We start from the raw sequence: 23,544 nt of genomic DNA, 5'->3' as shown, positions 1-23,544 counted from the left end.
AGTGAAAATAAATATTGAATACTGCCAACTAATTGATAGGAAAAAAAAAAAGAATTTATCGTGTCAAATAGTCAATACTCAGGTGCGCGATCTCAAATTTTCCGCATAAAACGGAATTTGCAACAAAACTACAACTCGTTAAAACATAGTTTTAAAAAATGATAAGAAGAAAAAAAAAAAGCTTTTCTAGTGAATGATCTTTTTAATGTTTGCCATTTCAGATTTACTCCTCAGATTATAAATTTTATACTTTTGTGTTTGCTTTAGTAGTTCATTAATTCTAGCTGAAGTGAATAAGGATTTTTTTTTTCTCAGTCTAGCGTTGTTAAAATTTATCCAGAGTTGCGTTAGCCGAGATTGTCCCAAGAATATCATAGCATTTGTACATGAACAAGACAAATAAAGATTAAAGTTTCAATAGTAAATGATTTATTTTATAAGCATATTAAACTGATAGACAAACATAACATACTCTAATAAACAGAGTGACGAATCAGCAACAAAAAGAAAGAATACAAAATAATCTGCTTGAACTTAAATACTCTTATTTCAGAGATAAGGGATGATGACATGATTCACACATGAACAACCAACAGCAAATGAAAATAAACTGGCAGAGCCCCACAGACCATGACGTTACCGACGAAAGTTGAATGCATGAGATTATCATCTTAGACAAGACTAACGAAGATCGAAACTTTACTTTTTTTAAATTTCATTTTACAATCAATCAAAATACAAACTCATTAGCATTTATTTATCTAACATCTGTCTCAAACAAATCTGATTAAAAAAAGTTGTTATAGTGTGTGAGTGAGAACTTAAGAAGATAAAAAAAAAAAAGTTTTGGTAATGGCGGAATAAATGTCTTGTTAACGAGATTTTGCATAAATAACGAAATTTAAATTCTAGATCTCGGAGAAAATTTTTTTGTTCTATAAACTATTGATTTGTAGAAATGACAATCTTGAGATTCGCAGAATTCGTAAAATTGTGGAAGAATCATATGCCTACATCTTGTATATACAGGTCCTGAACAGGTTAAAATTTCTTCTGATATTAGACTCAGGATGGATTAAACAACTTGCCCATATATGGAAATTTAAGAGACCAATAAGTAAGGTAGAGCCTTTGAGTTGGAGGGTCAGAAATGCCCAGAGTAACGTTTTACATCTGTTTTTCAAGAAATTCTCTGTTTTCGGGTCTCACATAACATTAGTTCTTTTTAGATTAAATGTAATGAATGAAACCAAGATTAAGTGTAATTACCACAAAACAGTAGGATCACTTGCATTACGGCTCAGGTGATAACTTAAAGATACTAGAAGACCACAATAAATAGAAAACATTATGTTTTGAGATGGATTATTTGGCTCCTGCAAAAATAAATGAATAAATTAAATAATTTCACAACATTATTTCCTAAATAATCAATATCCATTACAGGAGGCATTAAAAAAATTACTGATTTGTATGCCTCCTTAACAAAATTTTAAAAACAAAACCCTTATTTATTATTAAAAAGAAGAAAAAAAAGATGCCAGAAACACTTTTTCAGAAAATTGTTAAGAAGCAATATGGCTAAAGCAAGGCAGATAACTCTAAATTTTTAAAGAATTTTAACTTTTGTAGCATCAGTAAAAGGTTATTTGTTAATATATGCAGTAATGTTCATAAATATTTCAAAACTAATAATTTACATAACTATTTTAAAAATTACCTAAATACAATAAATAATATTCATCAATTAATGCATTTTTGTTTATCATTGAAAAAAATTTCCCAATTTTCGAAAAGGAGAACCATATTAACTTTTTAATATCCTATATCGTTTTAAATTAAAAATACTTTCATGTATTCTTTTTTTAACTAATAGGGCTGCACTAATTTTTTAATAGACTTCAAGGCTTTTGCATTCATTTGATAATAAATTATTCTTTTCAAAAATTATAAAATTAAATCCAACATTATTAAATAGTAATTTAACATAAATTTTTTTCCCCTTTTGCTTTCTTTTAAGGTGCATTGCAAACTAACTCTCAACAAAATATTCATCAAAAGCTTTTTTCGCAATCGGATATAAAAAGTCTGATACTTTTCAAAGACAAACTAAATCATGCCATAACAAAAGCTTTGATGATACATACATAGATTTTCTCCTCAAAATACAGATAAATCTAACACTAGAACTTTAAAATAAGAATACATGGATATGTAATGTATTTTAGGATAATTTCCCAGATTAAATTTGAATGTTCAGTTTATTAAAATGTATTTAATTTTATAGAGCACACAAAAGTGCAATTTCTAAATTTAAAATGTTAGTGCATACCAGAGAAAGACAATACATATCTCGATACATAGTTTACATATGAGTATTACACCTCAAAATTTTTACCTGGATTGAAAATAGTCCTAGTAAATTTTTTGTTACTTATTTTCTTTCCCTGCTGTTGAAGAAAGCCTTAGAAAATCAGTCAGAGAGAATGACTTCCTTCAGAAAACTAATTGCTCTAATACTGACAATAACAGGAGATGCTTTAGAAAAAAATTTTGCAACTAAAAATAGTTCTAAAAAGTTAAATTTTGGACCAATTATTTAACTTTTCCAAATTGTTTTGTGAAGGAAACTTTTTTTCTTCTTTTTGAAATGTGACAAAAATATCAAAGATGCTGTATAATAGTAGGAACAAAGTTGAAATTCTATATACTTTATTAATATTTCTTTGATACCTTAGTCTATTTAACTTGTAAAGAGTGAAAAAAAAGGTTAAATAAAGTGAGATGGAATAATGTTTTTTATTCAAGCAATAATTCTTGCATCATAACTATGATGAAATGACAGATAAGCACTATCTCTTGAAATTAACCCCTTTACTTTAAAAATCATGTCTCAAAAATTAACAAAAGAGTAAACTCTAAAACATTTTATAACACTGGTACTTACTTTTAAAGCAAAACATGCAAATCCGTATAATACAGCAATAGTAGCTACACTTCTAATCAAACAGTACAAAGCAGATACTAAACTGGTAGTGGCTGAAAAAATAACAAAAATATCAGCATTATTTAACACTCAACGATGAAACATTTTACTCATTAACATTAAATATAATATCAATAATATATGAAAAGGCTTACCAGTTCCACCAAAAAAATGGATATCAATTTGTTCTATCAGGTACATCAGGAATGTATTAACTTGGGGCAATAATCCCAAACTGAAGATCACAGGAAAAAATAACACAAAAACTAGAAAAGAGTTGCAAATTAATTATTTCTATTTATTTATACCGCACAAAAATTAAACAAGATCTTGCTTAAAAATATTAAGTGTGAATTTTATGCGAAAGTAGAATTTTACAACATTGAAAATAAAACACAATATTTCACATTTTTAGCTAATTGCTATTGTACTGTAACTCATTAAACATTACATCAAATATACAGAATTTTGCTATAATGAAAATAACACTAGTGTACATTTTGGGCAATAGGTAACAATACCAGAGTTCTCCCTATGAATGAAAAAGGGCTTCCTTCTGGAAAGGGCACTCATTTAACACTGTAAAAATTTATCAAAATGTGCAATGTTACGTAATATAAAACTAAATTTGATAATCAACAATTTTTAAATTATCCTCTTTTACTATTTTATGTGTCTATTTCAAAAAGTAATTTTCACTCGTCATAAAAATGTGAGAAAAATGTATAGTTTATAAAAATAATTATAGGAACGCTAAAAGATAATTGCTACGTATACATTGTTTAAAAAAAAAAATTTAAAAAATTAATAAACAACTCGAAAGCTTTTTTTCTATAACTTAAACTGAAAATTATGAGAAAATGATCATTTAAAGATGCATTTAATAAAAAAGGTACTTATTTCTAAAATAATTTTAAAATTTAAAATCAGATAAAAATTCATTAATATAACCACCTCAGCCCCTAAAAAGAGGAACTTAAATTTAACCAATTGAGAATAATCCTAACAAAGTAAATATTTGTAATAGTAATCTGAATTAAACCTACCTACACAGAGATAATTTTACCATTGAGTAATTTTTTTTAAAAACTATGAACCCTTTATCGACTGCATTATGAACTACAGAAAATTTTTTCATAAATATAATTTTTCCTTAGCTGCAATATGTATAATTTAAGAATATACAAGAAAAAAACATCTCACCGGTGCGAAATTTAATTTGTTAGAACTAATTAATTAAAGAGGTACTTAAAAGTACCACTTAAATTAATTAGTTTAAAGTGATTGTTACTTATAAGTACTATCAGCAAATAAAAGATTAAATGGGACATGAATAAGAATGCAGTATTTTTAAGAGATGGCGCCTTATTTTTACGAAAAGGCAAATAGGCATTTATAAGGGTCAAAGGCCGCCTTTCTAAAAACGCTTAGGGAGAACACTGATGATGATTAAAAAGCAAAAAAGTTGAGGTCACTATACCACAAGAAAAACGTTTCATGGAAATTCTGTCTATTGGTATTTTAAAATTTAAATAAAAGTAAATTTAGGTTTACCATTAAGTTTAAAATGCAAATTTTTTTTCTTTAACGTATCAAAATGCAAAAAAAATTTTGCAGAATTACTCCACAGTGTAATCTTGAGTTATCCTGTTATAATTATTTTAAACTTTGATGCTCTTGTTGATGTGTGGCCTGCAAGTTTCATAAATCCAAGCGATGTTTTGAATGCTTTTTTATGGCATTTATAACTACCAATTTCCATGTGGTTTCTAAATTCTGATACATTAATTACGATATTGCTACTCGTAAGTTATAAATCGTGCATCTAATTTATAACTTTTTGACGTGCTTTATTAATGCCGATTTCATTGTAAATCTAAATTACTTTCTGATTATTTTTCTTTTTCTGAAAGCAGTTATTGCTACACTTTTTTACATGATTTTAAAAATTTCCTATTGTTACCACGATATTATTACGATACACGAGTTTAAAATTAAAATTGCACATTTAAGTAATCACTTTTTGACGCAATTTGTTTTTGCCTGTTTTATCATAAGCCCAAGTTATCTTTCAATAATTTTTTTCGGCAAATCTTGCGATGCATTCCCACATGGTTTTAAAAGTTTTAACTTTCATCACGACATCGGAATTTTAAATCACGCATTTACAGAATTATTTATTGGTGCACTTTATTCAGGCTGATTTCAACATAAATCTATAAGATTATTTTGCAGTGTTTTTGACAATACTGTTATTTTAACTCTGATGTTATTACGACACACGAGTTTTTAATTATGCATTCGAATAATCACTTTTAGAAACAATTTATTTGTGCTTAGTTCATTGTAAATATAAGTTATTTTTTATTAGTTTTTTCAGCATTTAATGTCATGCACTTGCACACGGTATTTAAAATCCTAATATTTTAATACATTATAGCAGCATAAAAAATTTGAAAGTGGAGGAAAACGTGAATTGCTCACTGGTTGTACTTTTTTAAAAAAATTTTGAAGCTTATGCGATTTTTTTTGGAAAAAAAAAAAAAAAAAACGAAAAAGAAAATGTCTTCTATTTAAAAGTCATGAAACTTCTAATAATTCAAGAAATAGAAATAATATCTGAAGTATAAATACCAAATGAATATTGAATCTTATTTTGTACCATAATGGTTTTGCTATAATTTTGGTTAAAACCCTATAAATTTTCTTTCGTTAAAATATTTAATTCAAATTTATATTATTCATTAAAACATGTATGATTTTTTTTCACACTTTCATTCTGTGAGCATTAAAGTTTTTTTTTTTTTTTTTTTTACAGTTACAGTTTTTGTTTAGAATTGTTTACATAAAAATTAACACATTTGCCACCAATATGACTAAATATAGGTGCAGCCCTTCATTAGACAATCCTCTGTGCATGGCGCCTTTCACTCGAAAAAATTGTTAATCCCTACTCTAAGTTAACCTGAACTTCCTTTTTATACACCTAAATTTCAGATCACTTATGCAGGTAAAAGGGGATTTGCTATGAAGAGTTCCTTTAGATATCCTCTTACACAACTTTATTAAGAACTAAGATTTTGAATCATTACAAGTTGAAAGCACTCAGACATGGTAGAAACACTAATTTAACAGTTGAAGTTTAAATGTTTACTTTCGAAATATATTAATTTGAAGGAAAAAAACTCACGGACAACTATATCTTTGGCTTTGATGATAAGATCAGTGGAGAGGAGAGCGATCCCATAGAGTGTAACTGGTGGTAATGTCAATCTGTAGTCAATACTTGTTTGCAACATATTCAAAAGCAAACAACAAATGCAGAAATAAACAGGTCTACTGTACAATATCACTCTGTTGTATCCCTAATTAAATAAGAAATATAACTTAAATAAATGGCTTCTTTACAGTTATAAAAGAAAAACAGCAATTTAAGTTGATGTAGTTGAAAAACTCACATGAGTAGGAGAAGCTGCATCTGGTTGCACACTCTGCAAATAAAATAAAAAATAAATATTTTTGAAGCGTCCAATTATAAATCATTGAATACAAGATATGAATATGTTTATGTTAAGTTTAAAAAACCATATTTCTTCTGAATGAAACAGCTTGTGAACAGTTTATAAATTAAACTTGGATTAACTATATAGTATTCAGAAGATTTTCAAGGATGGTTGTTTCATTCAAAACTTAATCACAGTTTATTGATAACTAATAGCTATACAACAATAAATTTTTAGCTCAATATTGATTCATAAATTTTAATTGTAACCAAAATATTTCATAATTTAGTTTTTATAGAACATGCTTAGCATTAAATATATGTTGCAGTTAAATTTTAATCAGCTATTAAATTGTAAAATATTTTATCACGAAAAAATTTAATTATCTCTTTTAATGTATTCTTATGAGTTTTAATTGGTAAGTTATTCAATTATTAGAATAGATTTCAGTTTCTAAAAATGCTTTTACAGACTTAAAAAAAAAAGAAGCTTTATTAACAATTCAATTTTTAAAATAACAGCCTTATGAAACAGCACAATTATTTATAACAGCACAATTATTCCATGTATTTCATGTTAAATATAATCAATTTCTTTTAAATTTAGAATTCAATTTAATTACAAAAGAATTTATGTTTCATATTTTAACAAAAATTTTATTACAAATTCAATAAACATTTACATTTCATTGGCGTGCAATACATAAATATATAATCAGACAGTCGTGTTATTTACAACACATCTAATGATATTATTATACATAATATTGTTTTTGATATTCTGCTGGGGAATTATTTGGTCGAATACTGTATTTGGTTTGTAAGGACAAATGCCGAATATTCGTCACAGAGCACGAATACACAGAATATTTGTTGCATAGCATGCAACAAATATTCTGTGCATAATGATTTAAAAAGACGCATGAAAAATAACATTTTTAAAAAGTCAAGGTAATGATATAATTTTTTTAAAATAATATAAGTCAATTCTTAAGAACAGAAGCTCAAATCAGAGCAGCCTGATAATTTATTTAAAAATTAACTGGTCAAAAAAATCTTAAGTTTATAAGAATAACTTTAATTGATGATATTTTTACAATTTGTATATTCTTTATTTGAGTTGAAACAGTATTTTTTCTAATTTAATTATATTCCTTTAATTCAGGGTTGGGTTTTTGACGTCAAAAAGTGGTTTTTGACATGACAAGGGTATAATACTGGTTTAAACCGTCAAAAACCCGTCAAAAATGTCAAAAACTAAAGTTTGCCAAAAAAATATATAAACTTCAAAACTACCAACAGTTGCCATGCATTATATTGAAATTTAATTATACTATAGGTGATCAGCAGGTTTTAAAATATTTTTTAATTAAAATTAAGGTAAAATAACAGATTTAAAATCTCAGAAATTTATACTCAAATGCATGTGCAGAAAAATTTTGCACAAAATTTTTTTAAATATTTATATTTTGAAAAAAAAAAATTTATTTTTGATACTTAAGAAAATTAAAAGTTTATTACTATGCATTTTTGACATATAAGGAACATATAACTAATATTTATAAGGAACTTACAAGTTATGTTGTATAAATACAAACTTGATACAAGTGTATGAAAAAAATTTTTAATGTTATACCGAATATCTTTATTATCCAGTATGTTAATTTGAATTTAAAAGTAGTTATATTTGTGAATAATGATAAATATAATTCATATTGTTTATTATATTTATTTATAATTATTACACTTACCTATCATTTTAAAACAATTTTTACCTCTTAATTTTTTCCCCCCACTTGTATTAAGAATACAAATAATGCATATCTTGAAAGCAAGAAGTAATTATTCAACAGCTGAATATTTAGATATTCAACAAAACTATGTATATAGTATTCAGCAAAATGAAATTCACAAGTATTTGGATAAACTAAATTTTCAGTTTAGTAAATGAATAGGCTGAATATACTGTAAACCGACACTAATTACTCTGTGTATTTAACAGAAAGCACTTAAATTTGTATTGTCTTATGTTAAAAAGATTATTAAGAAGATTTAAAAGAATATTAAAAAGATTTTTCTTTAAAAGATGTCTAATGTACAAAACTGCTAATGTTTATCTTTAAAAATGTCTAATTTTTAGTATAATCTATACTATACACTAAATTTGGTTATAAATAAATTTCTTAATAATATCACTGCAGATTTTCAATAACACATGAAAATGAATACATAATATTACAAAAGATGTGAGCTTTCAAAAGTACAAGATTTTGGTTACTATTCAAAATATAAGTGTTTCTTCAAAATCTTAAATTTATTTTTTCTAGAACATATTTAGAAACACTATCCTTTATAAAAAATATATAAATTTTATGTATTAATTAAATTTCACATATGAATATAGGTTTTTGACATTTTCGACATTTTTGACAGTGAGGTTTTTGACGTGACGGTTTAAACCATGGTTTAAACTGTCAAAAACTGTCACATGTCAAAAACCTGCCAACCCTGCTTTAATTATATTATCAGTTTTCTTAATTGAAAAAAAAAAAAACATTTAGAGAATTAAAAAAAAAAAACCTACATAAATAAAGTATTCTTATAAAGTACCTTGAGCAAAGTATATTGACAACTAGCGATGATAAAACAAAAGATAAAAGACCACATGTCTTCAAACATATTTCTAGAGAGACTTAAAGCACCAAGGGCAGCTACCAGCACTGCCAGTATTATAGATATCACATTTTCAGTCACTGTAAGGTTCCTGAAAAAATAAGATCTTTTCTATAATAACATATATTTAAATAAACTATAGCTCATATTTTGATGACTTAAAATAAAATGGCTCATGAATTTAAACTTTATGATTTGAAATCTGAAAGTGGATACACTGCACTAAATGTTATAACAAACTCCAAATAAAAAAAATCAAAATAGCTTAAGTATAATGCAAAAGTAAAACTAAAATCAAATAAAAATTAAAAATGAATTTGTTAACTATGCTTACTTGAAAAATGCACATCTTATTAAAGCAGAAAACATTTAACATTAAGGGATAAAATAGGAACGACAAAAAATCATTTGTTAGTTTAGAAAAAGAGGACTGCATTAAAAAATAGATGCAGAAAGAAAATTTTTAATTCACAATTTAAAATTTTTTTTAAAAAATAAAAGTAATTTTTATGATAGTTTTGTTTTTCAATACAATTTAATTTCTTCATCATATGCTACTGATTAAGAATTAAAAGGTTTATCTTCACAAATTTAAATTTAATAAATTGAACAAAATGAGCAAAAATGCAAATTTTTTTTTAATTTGCAGACCTGAAATGATTATACATAAGCAGGGGTAGAAGTGACCAATGAGAAAAAAATAGGATTGTTTTGAAAAAAATATAGGATTTTCTAGGAAAAAAATATAGGATTTTCTGGAATAAAAAATAGGGCAAAAAAGATCTAAATTAAATTGAAAAGCACGGATGATATATGAATAACTTTAAAACTTAATTATAAAACACTATAAAAAATTTGATAAAAAAAATTATATAAACAATTTTCCGCAGTTGAATGGTGATTGGCGTCGCATGATTTTTATTATCAAATCATTTAACTCATTGTATAAAGTGTGAATCAATGAGTTTTTTTTTATGTAATAGCTTTAAAATATTATCAAAAATTGAGCCAACACTGATAAGGAAATGTAAATAAGCTGATAATAAAGGATCTTCTAAGACTTTTTTAATGCTTGGAAATCTATAAAGCTTTACCAAACTACTTTTCTGTTTAGGTAGATCTTCTATAAAACACTCCTCTAAAGAAGGCAAAAGATGCAGGATTCTTTCGCAGACAGTAACAACAGAAAGCCATTTGTTGCTCACGTATCGCAACACTTTAGAATATTCACAACCAAAATTATCAATTTCCTTTTTGAGATCCTCTTTCCTGGAAGGAAATTAGGAAAGCCATGAATAAATGTTTTCCAAAAAGTCAATAATATTCCCAAATTCTTCAATAGCTAAACCTTTTCCAAGGGCATTATGAATAACATGTAAATTACATGTGCCCAAATTTATTAATCCATACTTCCCAATCTCTGTAACTTCTTTGTCGAATAGTTGAAAAACACATTTATTAACATTCGGCCCATCAGACCCAAGCATCACTATATGCTTTAAATCTATTTCACAAGAATTTAGAATTGATTATATTGCATTAAAAATGTTGAGAGCAGTTGCATGCCCCAACAATTCTGAACCCAAGTATCTCTCGGATATACCACCATCACAAGAGCACCAATATCGAATGTGCACATCAAGTTGTTTCAAGTTTTGCTCATTAAGGGTCTCGTCAAACATTAATGAGTAATAAGGTTTTTCTCTCTTGAATTCGTTGGTGATTTGCTTCAAAAAGTAAGGACCAAGTCCATGTGATATAGAATAAGACACTTTGGTGGAACATAAGGTCATCCCAGTGCACAAATTTGAGTCTGGGAAGACATGAAAATACTTCTTTTATAGCATCCTGCGACAAAAAAGGAATAATTGTTCAGGGCAACATGGATTGTCCATATAATTTCAGATTGCAATATTTTGTCTTCAGAAGTAAGAGTCCATACTTTTTTTGATTCAGTAGAGCTGGCTCCTGGCTCCAAACAAACACTATTGCCAGCAGCAATTACGAGACGCTTTTGAGAAGTATCCTTTTTCTCATTATAAGTCTTTTTACGTTTTCTAGAGCTTGAATGCTGCAAAAGCTGAATTTTGCCACTATTACTGGTGTTTACAGTAGGCATTATAATCATCTTTACCTTTTTTGGTACCAGTCCTAAACTTTTTGACCATTGTTTTTATCCTCTAAATCAAGCCAATCATCACGAAATCGTGTCAAATGATTTGGCATCTTCTACTTGTACTTATAAATTAAACACAATAAATATAAAAACAAATTAATCAAAGATAATAAAATAAAAACTTAAATAATCTAATTGAAAGTTAACATTTTGAAGCAAAATATTAACATAATTTAGTTTGCCATCTACTCAGAAAAAAAAGTCATAGAAAGTAGTATAAGCTTAGAAAGCACTAAAACAAGAGATAGGGAAGGGGGGAGAACACTATGTGTTCACTTACCCATTGTCATTAAGCAGTATTGAGGACAAGTGAATTTCAAAATGATCATGACTATTTGAGGAAAGAAAAATCTAGAAAATTGTCTTCCATAGTAAAAAAAAAATATTAGAGGGAAAAAATATAGGCCAATTTTGAAAAATATAGGAAATAAAGGAAAAATAGGAGGCTTTCTTAGCTTTTTGTAAAAATATAGGAAAAATAGGAAATATAGGAGGACTTCTACCCCTGCATAAGCTTATAAATAAAATTAACATTAATTGGGTATACATAACCTTTTTAGCTGCATAAACTAATGTTAGGTTCATGGGGTACAGTAAATTAGTATCTTAATTATTTGTTACTACAAGAGTGTACAATCATATAGAATCACGTGGTGGATGACAAAATGCCATGTTCTGGGTAAATATTCACAAGAAGTTAGAATAAAAAAAAATTTGGATTGTCTTTAGATTTTTTTGGAAATAAAACAAGCTTAACAGATGTATAACAATTGTTTTACACAGGCATCGATAATAAAAAAAATATGTATTGTAAATAAATCCATGTATATATAGTTATAAGACCACAAAGTTAATCACAACAAATTACAGGAACAGACATACCGAAAATGGGGAGGAAAAAAAACAAAACAGAAAGCTAATTTCTTTTTATTTACCTACGAATTAAATTTTTAAAATTATTGGCAAAATAAAATTTCTCCTTAATTATGAAAGCTAAACTAGATCAGCATATTTCAGTAATGGTTTACAACTTAAAAAAAAAGCTTAAAAAGAAAAGAATTTTGCATTTTTTTCCCTCTTTACAATTTTGTTAATCTATGAGATACTTCAGGGGCTGAATAAGAACATAATCAATGTCTTAAAAATAAAAAATAAACAATTCCGTGACTTTTCCAGGTATATCAGGTAAATTTCAATGAAAATCCAGACCATATTCTATCTACAACATGCAATTTTTTTTATTTGTAATATCAAATATTAGATTTTATTAGCAAAAACATATAAAAGAATGTGATTGAACACCTGGAAAAGTTTCACTAAAAGGTGGAACTTTAGAAAGTAATTTTATGTTTCAAATAGATGATAGAATTATTTAAATCAAATCTCAATAACCATTTACTGTTATTGACTATTCTAAGATTGGCTATTTTCCAGGAATGATACAGGAATATTCTAGTTCTTTCTTTGTAAAAAATTGCAATTTTCCTGCTTTTTAGAGTTAAAATAAAATTTCCAGACAATTCCAGGTTCTCCCCCCCCCCGACCAGTTAGAGCCCTGCATACCATATTTTTTTTATTTAAAAAACAAAACAAAAAAACATAAGAAGTTGTGGATTCTTAACACTCATAATATAAGAAAGATTTATAAGAATAATTTACATTGATTACTAGCAATATTATTACCTGTCCAGCAGGGCCAACAGAGCAAGACGATCAAATCGTATTTTAATAAACTTAAAAGGAAGCACCCAATAACGATAGTAGTGCTTGGGTTTTGGCGGTCTTATTCTTGTCATGTCAGAGAAGCGTATTCCTGCACACCCGACATCTGTGTCTGTCCCAGCCTGAGAGCTGGCTGCTTGGGAGAGATTGGAGAGTGTAGCAGGAATAACGGTTGTCGAGTGTCTACTTGTTTGTGTGGGGGCTCTTATGGATCTAGTCCTTGTGTATTCTCCATTTCCATCTATTCTGTAGGTACCCCCTCTAATAGAATGCACTAAATGAGGTCCTTGTGCAGGAAAGTCTAAAGATGAAATTCTTGGACTCATTCCTTTGTTGGAGTGCAAGACAGAGGCAGGACTCTCTAGAATGACGGTCGAACGCGAGCTGGAGGATGAGTGGGAAGCTGTTTCCCTGCAAAATAAAGATAAAATTTGAATTTAAACATGAAAATAAACGTCAACAAAATAAAATGCCAACTTAAATTATAATACAAAGATAAAATTATTTAAAATTACATTGTACAAAAATTACATTTAAATTTAAACATGGAAATAAATGTCAACTAAATAAAGTGATAACTTAAATTAAATAAGCAACTGGTCAATTTTCCGCTCGTTTTTATTTATTGAAGATCATTCAATAATAAAAGTAAATCAATGATCAATGCAGAAAGACTCTGAAAAACAATTTTTTTTTTAAATGTCCAATCTTTCCATTCGAAATTTTGATCCTTCAGAATCCATCAATTTGTGGTGGAAAGATTCAAGTCGAAGGACATAATTAATTATTAAGGACATTAACATAATTTTGTGAAACATTAATCACAAACAGAATGTTGGAATTTTTAGTTACTGAAAAAGCAATTTTGGATTAAATAGTTCAGATTAGCAAGGTTCTACTATAATTACTTATTGATGTTCTACTAAAGAAACAATTTACCATTTAGAATCCATCATGAACTCCAAAAGTTTAACATCAGCAGCCGTACTTAGACCCCTAGCAATTCCAGTGCTGTTTTCATCAAATGTATAGGTTAACCAATTTCCTACAACAACAAAATAATATGATATCAAGTCAAAAATGAACTCTTCTACGAAAGGGACTTATCAAAAGATGAATTAGCTAAAGCTACATTGATGGCATCATAAACCAGATAATGTGTATAATTTTATACCCTTTTTATTTGTATTTTTAATTCATATTTTAATTTCCCTTCAATAAAATATTTTATTAATAAATATTTCATATATTCATCATTGCTTTATTTATTCTTATTATATGATGTACATTATGCTTATATAAAGTACATCATATAAGTTTTCTTTATTTTTTATTTTTTTACACATACACACTCTATTAGTTCATTTTTCAGCGATGCAATCTAAATGCAGCATTTCTAAGTATATATCAATCATCATTGAGCAATAACAGCCTGATTGCAGTTTGAAGGAAATTTGGAATTTTGTAGGAGAATATTAAAAAATAAATCTAGGCTAATAACCTCTAAACTATGGATTGTAAGCAAACCAATACCACAACAAATTATGTTCTTTATAGACATTGATGGCACCATATTGAAATCTGAAAGTTATTCTTAAACTTTGCGCAACTGTAGAAAATGAATCAAAATTACCATGCTCATCTTGGAAGCAATGAATAGCTCCAGGTGATGTGTCATTATGAGAGCTTGCAAGGTGTGTACCAGGAGTTGAAAGCAAATTGGCAAGAAGATATGCAGGAGGACCTTGAGTGGATATCTTTTTGGGGGACATCCAACTTGTACTGCCGCTATCCTCCCTGAAAGTGGACATCATTAGTTACTACATAATAAAACATATAACCCGTGGAAAAGATTAAAAAAGAAATAATAATATGAATTAGTTTTTCAAACAAAATATAATTGTAGTTCGTAAGTCATATTATATCGTTAAGTGGGAATGGGCATTAAAATCTGCTAGGCATTTTACCAGGCCTCTTATCCTTGGGCAACAACTAGATTTGTTGGTATTTTGTTGTGAATAAAAAAGTGGCTTTAGGATGAGTATTGATTGAATATAGAGCTTAATGACACCAGAAAAGAAAATACTTCGCCAAATACAAATAGCTTTATATACTCAAGGGGACAATAACAAAAAGTGTTATAGACTTATTCGGAAGAAAACAAACAAAAGGAATCACTAGGGTGCTTTGGGAACCTGTATTGTTTTGAAGAAGGCAAGAGCAGATTCATGCAATAATCAAGATGGAAGAAAATAAATCATTTTTAAAAAAAAGCTCACCCATCATCTGTTGCTCCAGGCAACAAAGATGATGCTTCTGGAAGACCATCCGGCGTCCTTCTCCTCCTGGCCACAACTTTAGATCTCTTAGGGAGAGAGGCTTCTGAAATAAGATTAGTGAAAATTATTACCTACACATGTTTAACACTCCATATACAATTTCTTAAACAACCTATTAAATCAGGAATTTTAATGTTAAGAAATGGCTGGAATCTCTGAATTTCAAGCATTTTTAGACTAATTTTTTATACAGGGTGGCCACTCAAACCAGATTTCAAATTTCCCTGATATTTCCAGGTTTTCCAGTAAAAATCTTAAAATTTCCAGGTTTTAGTTTCTTTATTCTAATAAAGTGTAGGATGTGGGCACAAGAAAAGTGTCGATATTATAAAATATTTTATTCAAAATGTTATTTTTTTAACATATCTTGATAATTTGGCAAGATTTTTTATTAATTTTTTAATGTTTTGTTACAAATTTTTGAATCAAAAATCATATATTGACCAACAAAAGAGTAAAATTAAATATTAGTGTATAGTTAGTTCTTAAAAAAGACCCTTTTTTTAGAATTAAAATATGTTATAAAAGGTTAAAATGAAATAGAAAAAATTAGCATTAATGGAACAATTGTAACAATTTGTCAATAAACATTGCTGTTAGCAATTGTAAAAAAAAAAAATTTGTGATTGGTTGGTTTGCTGAGAAAAAATAATTCATAGATTTCTTTTAATGGGAATACAAAAGCTTTCAGAAAAAGAGTGCAATATAAAATCCATTATTATTATTAAATTATAACCAACTAATTTTTGGAGAATTTTATAAAGTTAAAAATACAAAAACATTTCGTCAAAATGGAAAAAAATTACCACGAAAGCATTGGAACAAACTTAAGCCATAAATGGATTCAGCCCAAGGACAAAATTTAAAAACAGAAGCTAATATCCTAATCCCTTCTTCAACCTCTCCCACAATCTTTCCTAAATTGCACAGTCCATAGCTGTCAAAGGTTTCTACATTCGTTTAGCAACAGTGGGAGAATTTTATGTGGCATTCTAGTTTAACAGAGCTGTAATGGAGCAAATTTTGATGCAAGCAAAGTATTGCTAAATTGATGATATTTCAACTGCTTGAAGATACATTTCCATCTAAAAAAAGTGGGTATAATGAACGAAATAATTTAAATTGAGAAAATTAGTAAATAATTTAAATTAGTGAAATTAAAAAAAATTCCAGCTTTTTTTTAAAATTCCTTGATTTTTCCAGGTTTTTTCCAGTATAAAAAAATTCCCTGATAATTCCAGGTGGGTGGCCACCCTGTTATAATATTTGGCCAGTTGAGATGGTAGTGGATATTAATTTAGAGGTCTGCATTAGTAGTTATGCACACTACCATAAAAAAGATTTAAGATATTTCATAATATGATGGCACTAACATTGTACATTAGCTGTGATATTTTTAACCATATATTCATTCAGTACGCTATTTATAGTCTAAATAAAAGTTTACAATGAACTACTCCAATGTCCTTTAAGATTTTCTATCCTTGCAAGCTTTTTTCCAACATGTTTATTACTATATCCTCCATTAGAGTGAACTAGAAATCCATACCTTTACTAAAAGTTTATATTAACACTTTTATGCATAAGTTTAGGCTTTTTACAGTGTGTCACAAATGTAGAACTTACCTTTGGTTCGACTACTTTCTGAAGTTTGAGCACTACAGCTGGGGGGCAATTTCCCTACAATAAATAATATTTAAAACATATCAATATATACTTCTACCTTTCTTTCTAATTCAAACTCTTATTTTAATCATGTTAAAACACTACTTGAAACAGAGTATTTTTAAATAAAATTTCTTCAAACATATCTTTAGGTTTCATAGCTCAGTTATGATACATAAATATGGAAAATAAGTTTATATTCACATACAGTAAAATTTGGATAATTCAGAGTTAAAGGGAGCAGAGAAAAAGAAAACATTGATATTATATTTATTCTCTGAAATAGCAAAGATAAATAAAAATAAAAAAACTCCATGAAAAATGAAACAAATGAAATTAAATTTATAATGCTAAGACAATTTTTTCATTTAATCAAATATTATTTGCTAGCAGAATTATTTATCACTTTTTAGAAAAAAAGCAGATAAATTTTTTGCATTTTAAGTAATGCATAAGACAGTCTGCTTTCTTTTAAGGATTCTACTTTTCAAGTATTAAATATCTTTTCAGCAAATGCTAATTATTTTTTAGAAGTGTTAGCTTTTGATGTGTTGAAATGTTATAACTGCATTAAATAATTCACAAAATGCGTATGAATCACTAACATCAAAAATATAGCTGCACTTTTGGCATTCTACCTGCCTTTTAAGATTTTTCTCACACCAGTTATAAATATTTTATTTGCAAATTATCATGACAAACTGTCAAAAAATTTAAGTATATTTACTTTTCATGTCTAACTCTTGTTTTAACTTTCGAAGCTCATGTTCACATTCATTAGGGTCAGTTTTACTCAATATCTCTAGCAAGCGTTGACTCAGAAGAATTTTTTCTGCTGGTGACATGGGACCTTGTAAAGTTTGCTTGGTACCTGAAAAAAAAGCATTTCTTTCAAAAGACTCTGATAAATTTGTAGTTTACATGTTAGTGCAATTAGTAAAAATTACAGTAAAATTTGAAATAACAAACACTTTTGCTTATTGTATATTTTTTGATAAAAGAAAAAAAGATCCATTATATGGTCATACTTCTTTCCTTTGATGAAGTATCGTTTCTTCTATATTTGGGGATGGCACCTTGAGATCTACGGGAAGATGTTTCGAGAGGAGTTGTCTCATCTGGAGATGAGATTGTACTGTCAGAGTTTCCATCAAAATTACTTCGCAACAGTTGACTGTCAGCACTTAATGTAGTTGTAACATCATCATCATCATTGCTGATACATTGTGATGGCAATACTGCAAAACAAAATAGGTAAAAAGTTTGGAGGAGTCTTAAGAGGTTAGTGAAAAACTAATTTATTATTGATACAATCACCATTAAAGCAAACAAAAAAAGAAAAAGAAAATTTGATTATTATACAGAAATATTAAAATAAATAATAAAATAATTAAATTTTATATAAAATTGCTTGTAAATTATTTTTAAAAAATGCAACAAAGTTATGTAGTAATGCAAAATAAATGCAAATGGTAAACATCACACATCTTTTGGATATCTTAGATTTGTATTATACGTTTGTTTTTAACAAGTTTTTTCCCCCCTATTGGATAGTGTATAGGAAAATCTCATATTTTATAGCTTAAAAGTTACCAATTCTCTAAATTTAGAGCAAATTATATCAGGGAATGCAAGATTTGACACACATAAGTTTTTGCAAATTTAACCAAAGATGTAAGTGCCCTATCCTATTCAAAACCCTCAAGTTACATTATGGATTTAGACTGAAATACTCCGGGTTCACATTCAAAAAGAAGAGATTTTTCCCCCAGCCTTTTCCATATAGATTTACAGAAAATTCCAATAATTAAAAAAAAAACAAAAAAAAACAATGAAATTTATATTTATTAAAAACGTAAATCAAAATTATAAATAAAATTGCAACTCTAAAAAAAATTAATAAATTATTTTTATTGGAAAAAAAATCAGGCAATTAAAATTATGACAATTCTGTTTAGAAAAAAGAAACTGTCAGAATTATAAATGTGAGTAGAAGGGAAAATAAGACTGAAGGAATTTACTAAGCAATATTAAATAATTTTTTTAAAAAAATCTATAAATAATCTGTGCATACTTGTTAATTGCTAAGCTAAATAGTAGTTAATCAATGCAAGAACATTTTATAGAATAAAAAGGCAATAAACGACTAAAAACATGCAATAAACAATTAATATATAAGAATCGTCTAAAAAATTAATTTTAGGAAAAATAAGCACCAATAAGAGTGCAAAAAATTTTATTGAGTGATACTAATTTAAAAAGAAATTTATTAAAACATACTTTTAAGATTAAATATCAAACCATCTTAAAAAAGAAACCAAGAAATATATAAACAATCCATATTTAATTAAAGTTAATCCATATTTATTACCATACATATTAAGTTAAACCAAATAGGATAAATAACTAAAAAAAACAATGCTTTTTATCAACTAACAAGCAAAAATAAATAAATTTAAAAAAAAAGTAAAATGTTTAATTCTTATCTATAAAATAAATAAATAAATTATCCTAAAATATGAAGAAAAAAAACTCTTATTAATCAATAAAATAAAGGAACAACTTTTTAACAACTATAATACATCCTAAAAGAATAATAAAAAAACTAAGTTAATAAAAATTTATACAAAATCTGTACTTTATTCAAATTAAATCATACTTAAACACATGAACGTTTTATAAGAATAGAAGAAAAAAAATTGCTATATGTTAAGATTTTCTATTAAAAAATGAATAATAAATAAGATTGCTAAATGGATAGAAAAATATAAATGAAGACAGTAAAACCATGAAAGTAATGAAAAATTTTTTTTAAAAAAAAAACTTACTTTAATGATAAATACCAAACAAAATAAATAAATAATAAAAAATAAATATATAAGTAAATTGTATTCATTTAATTGAAGCTAAGCCAAATTATTCAAAATATAGAGGAATCAGAAATGTATCGCTTGTAAAAAGTGGAGAAAGCTGAAATCTGCTTCAGAAAATAATCGTCTGCATTTGGTTATACAGTAGGGCACCGATTATCCGGAACGATTGGGGCCATCGCTATTCCGGATAACTGATTTTTCCGGTTTTCTGAATCGCTACAAAAAGCCGTTTTTTTATTGTTAAACCCAACTAAAAAAAAATTTTTTTTTGTGGAAATAATCTTAAAAAGAAGAAAAAACGATGGAGTAATAAACTAATGATTATTTCCAAAATGATGGTAAGGTAAACATCTTTCAAAAAAGAACGAAAAATCCTAAAATCTTATGAGGGAAATTTTTTTTTTTTAAAAATGGCGGGAAAATTTATCGAATTTTGTTCCGGTTTTTTGGTTTTCCGATTTCCAGATAACGGGTTCTGTACTGTATATATATAATTGTATGCTTGTATACATAAACCATCTTCTTTTAGAAAAAGAAAAAATATTATAAAAGCAGACAATTTTTAACAGAAGCAGATGTGTTTCTACACCAGACAAAAGTTGCAAATGATAGTGCATCCTTGAGGATACAGAATTTATTTCATTAAAAAATATTGTTTCTTGAATAGATATCAAATAAATAAACAGAGCTGATGATAAAAAAAAAAACATTTTGTTTGTAATAATTAATGTATTATCCAAAATTATAAAACAATAATTCATCATAATAAATCAAGGATTACAAAAATTGAGGGAAAAAAAACTTAACATGTCAATACTTCAAGGCAGAAGTCGCAGACATTTAATTGACAACACTCCAGAAACGCTTGAGAAAAATAGAATCTTGAAGATGGCAGTCAGTCAGGAAAAATTAGGATTACTTTTTTCAATCCTCTATCGCGCAAGTGCAAATTACAGTTGAAAATGGAGGAGTATAATCCCGCAATTTGATAGTGTCAAATTCCCTGAGGGTAAAATTACGCTTTCCATGACTCATTTTCCCTGACAATTTGCAGTTTTCCTGACATTTGCAGTGCATACGAATTCAAAATATTTATCAATTATGCTTCCTAATAATATAATTAGAGAATTAATTAAGTAAAAACCTCTTAAGTAAAATTCCCATTTCATAATTTAAGTAAGGAAGAAATGAAAAAAATCAAATTTATAATTTTTACATTTTTAAAACAAAATTTACTTACAAAAGCAAACTTACAAAAAAAAAAAAAAAAAGCAGGTAAAATCAAAATAATGCAAATGGGATAAAGCGTAATTTTGTTATAAAATCATTATAGAACTCATTTAACCAATGTTAAATGGCAAAAAAAAATTTTTTACCCATAATATGAGCCAATAAAAAAACTCAACCCAAAGTTATCCACCCAATAATAAAAATAAAATAAAATAAGAAAAAAAAGACACATTTAAAGAAAATTACAAACCATTAGTGGCAGTATTAAATAGCCAGTCAAATCCAGCAATGCTGCTTTCATCTGACGGAGAAGGTGATGGGCACCTTTTTGAATCACTCCAGGTTAAAAAGGGGATTTGAGTCCTTTCATAGTCTTGGGAGGGTTTGTACACAAGAGTATAATGACTATCATTACTATCTGGAATCGATATAGATAGTGTCTCACTGGAAACAGACGATGCCTCGCTGCCGGCCATTTTATCTATTTTAGGCTCTTCTACTGAATGAATCACAAAATTAATGGCAGAATTATCTTTCACAGTTTTTAAAAGTTCAGTCTCTACACTAGATGGCAAGAGTTTCTCCCCACTAGGGCTCTTAAAACTGGAAGTGCTCTCACTGTACACGGATATGGGATGGCACAGTTGTCTGTCTGAATAGTGGTCTTCGGACAAGCCTAAAGACCTACTACTGCGAGCTGAAAAAGTTCGTATGTGCTTGGACGTGCTGGCAGTTTCCAGCGATCGATGCCGAACCAACGAGCAATTGGATGCAGACGTATTCTCTTCTTCCTGAGAAGATTGCTCGAAGCACGGAATAGAGGAGTTTCCGGTCCGATTATTATCGCCACAACAAGCCTGATGCTCATCACTTAGTTCAACAATAGGCTTTATTGCTTCACTAAAACTAGGGCGTAGAAATTCTACACTTCGCAGTGGCATCACGGGTCGGACGCCGATTCCACTACCACTACTACTGCTTCTTCCAATCATTTCTAAACTTACAGGATGAGAGGGTGGTACACTAGGAGAAGGTTTTTCTGGGCACGTCTCTAACTCACTGTGAGCTCTTCTTACGACTCGTTTGTCTCGTTCTTGTCGAGCTTGGCTTCTATTTCTGCTTCTGGCAATTTCCGCAGCCCGTATGCTCGGATCTTGGGACATAAAGCCTAGCTCTACAGATCCAGTACCCTTCAATAAAGCTTCTGAGCTTGAACTAGATGACAAGCTCAGAGTGCTAGGCAAGTAGTTAGTATGATGATGAGAATCTGAAAGGATATACACAGAGCTAGCAGATACCGCAGCATCTTGAGAATGGCCTAATTTTGAAAATAAATATATAGTTATTTTTAAAGAACCTATTAACACAAAATAAACATACAGGATTATAGTAAAAATTATGATTATCAGGAAAGGGCATATTGAAAACTATTATAGGCAAATATTTGAAGCAAAACAAATACAGTACAGAATACGTTATCCGGAAATCAGTAAATCGGAAAACCAAAAAACTGGAACGAAATTCGATAAATTTTTCTGCCATTTAAAAAAAAAAAAAAAAAAAATTTCTTCCTCAAAAGATTTTAGGATTTTCCATTCTTTTTTGAAAGATGTTTATCTTACCATCATTTTGGAAATAAACATTAGTGTATTACTTCATTTTTTCAAGATTATTTCTAAATTTTTTTTTTTTTTTTTTAGTTGGGCTTAACAATAAAAAAAACTGCTTTTCGTAGCGATTCAGAAAACCGGAAAAATCAGTTATCCGGAATAGCGATGGTCCCGATCGTTCCGGATAATCGGTTCCCTACTGTATATGTACATTTAAAAAAAAATAATAAATACTTAAAAATTTTACTAAGCTATTATATCTGAATTCAAGTTTGAAGCAAACCTGATAACACTTTCAATAATTATAAGAAAACTTCTGATAGAAATCCTTATTTACAAACTCAAATAAGAAAATAGTCTACATTTCAACAGATTTGTCCTGTTGCAAATGAAGATAATGAACTGCAATATTAAAAAGTAAAATACATCTGGGACTGCGAATTGTTGGCCAAATGAGTCACGGCTCCATAATTTGACCACAAGACCCACAACGTGATAGCAGTAATGTGGTCAGCATTGTATGCTATCTAATGCATTCATATGTGTATTCTAATGTTAGGATAAATTTTTGATTAAAAAGAGGACAGAAATGTATTTATTGTGAAATAAGTAAAATAATGTGTTACAGTCAAGAAAAAGCAAATATTGCAAAAACTGACTAACAATTAAAATCCTAAAACAAATAACTGAAAGGATTAAGGTAACTGTATTTGAAGCTCTTTATAATCTTTCCCATTTTTTTAGTAACAAGGTTTTTTTTCCTCCTTA

At 27.9% G+C, this 23,544-nt stretch overlaps 1 protein-coding gene across 1 annotated transcript in view; it reads right to left on the bottom strand.

Moving 5' to 3' along the window:
• pcx (pecanex) overlaps positions 1–23,544 on the bottom strand; it is an 81,666-nt gene that overhangs the window by 33,792 nt on the left and 24,330 nt on the right. The window contains exons 6-19 of the mRNA XM_043046806.3: positions 21,417–22,484; positions 18,092–18,301; positions 17,791–17,934; positions 17,025–17,078; positions 15,339–15,441; positions 14,693–14,856; positions 13,999–14,104; positions 13,021–13,470; positions 9,099–9,252; positions 6,445–6,477; positions 6,177–6,351; positions 3,142–3,252; positions 2,948–3,039; positions 1,270–1,376 (exon numbers count right to left, since the gene is read on the bottom strand). Coding sequence (XP_042902740.1) covers positions 1,270–1,376; positions 2,948–3,039; positions 3,142–3,252; positions 6,177–6,351; positions 6,445–6,477; positions 9,099–9,252; positions 13,021–13,470; positions 13,999–14,104; positions 14,693–14,856; positions 15,339–15,441; positions 17,025–17,078; positions 17,791–17,934; positions 18,092–18,301; positions 21,417–22,484 — 2,971 coding nt within the window. The remainder of the gene's footprint in view (positions 1–1,269; positions 1,377–2,947; positions 3,040–3,141; positions 3,253–6,176; positions 6,352–6,444; positions 6,478–9,098; positions 9,253–13,020; positions 13,471–13,998; positions 14,105–14,692; positions 14,857–15,338; positions 15,442–17,024; positions 17,079–17,790; positions 17,935–18,091; positions 18,302–21,416; positions 22,485–23,544) is intronic.

Source organism: Parasteatoda tepidariorum, chromosome 9, assembly GCF_982258835.1.
Source record: "Parasteatoda tepidariorum strain Cologne lab strain chromosome 9, Ptep-v5.0, whole genome shotgun sequence".
NCBI classification, from domain to species: domain Eukaryota; kingdom Metazoa; phylum Arthropoda; class Arachnida; order Araneae; family Theridiidae; genus Parasteatoda; species Parasteatoda tepidariorum.
Note: the sequence above shows the minus strand (reverse complement) of the source record. Positions and strands in the feature narration are given on the sequence as shown.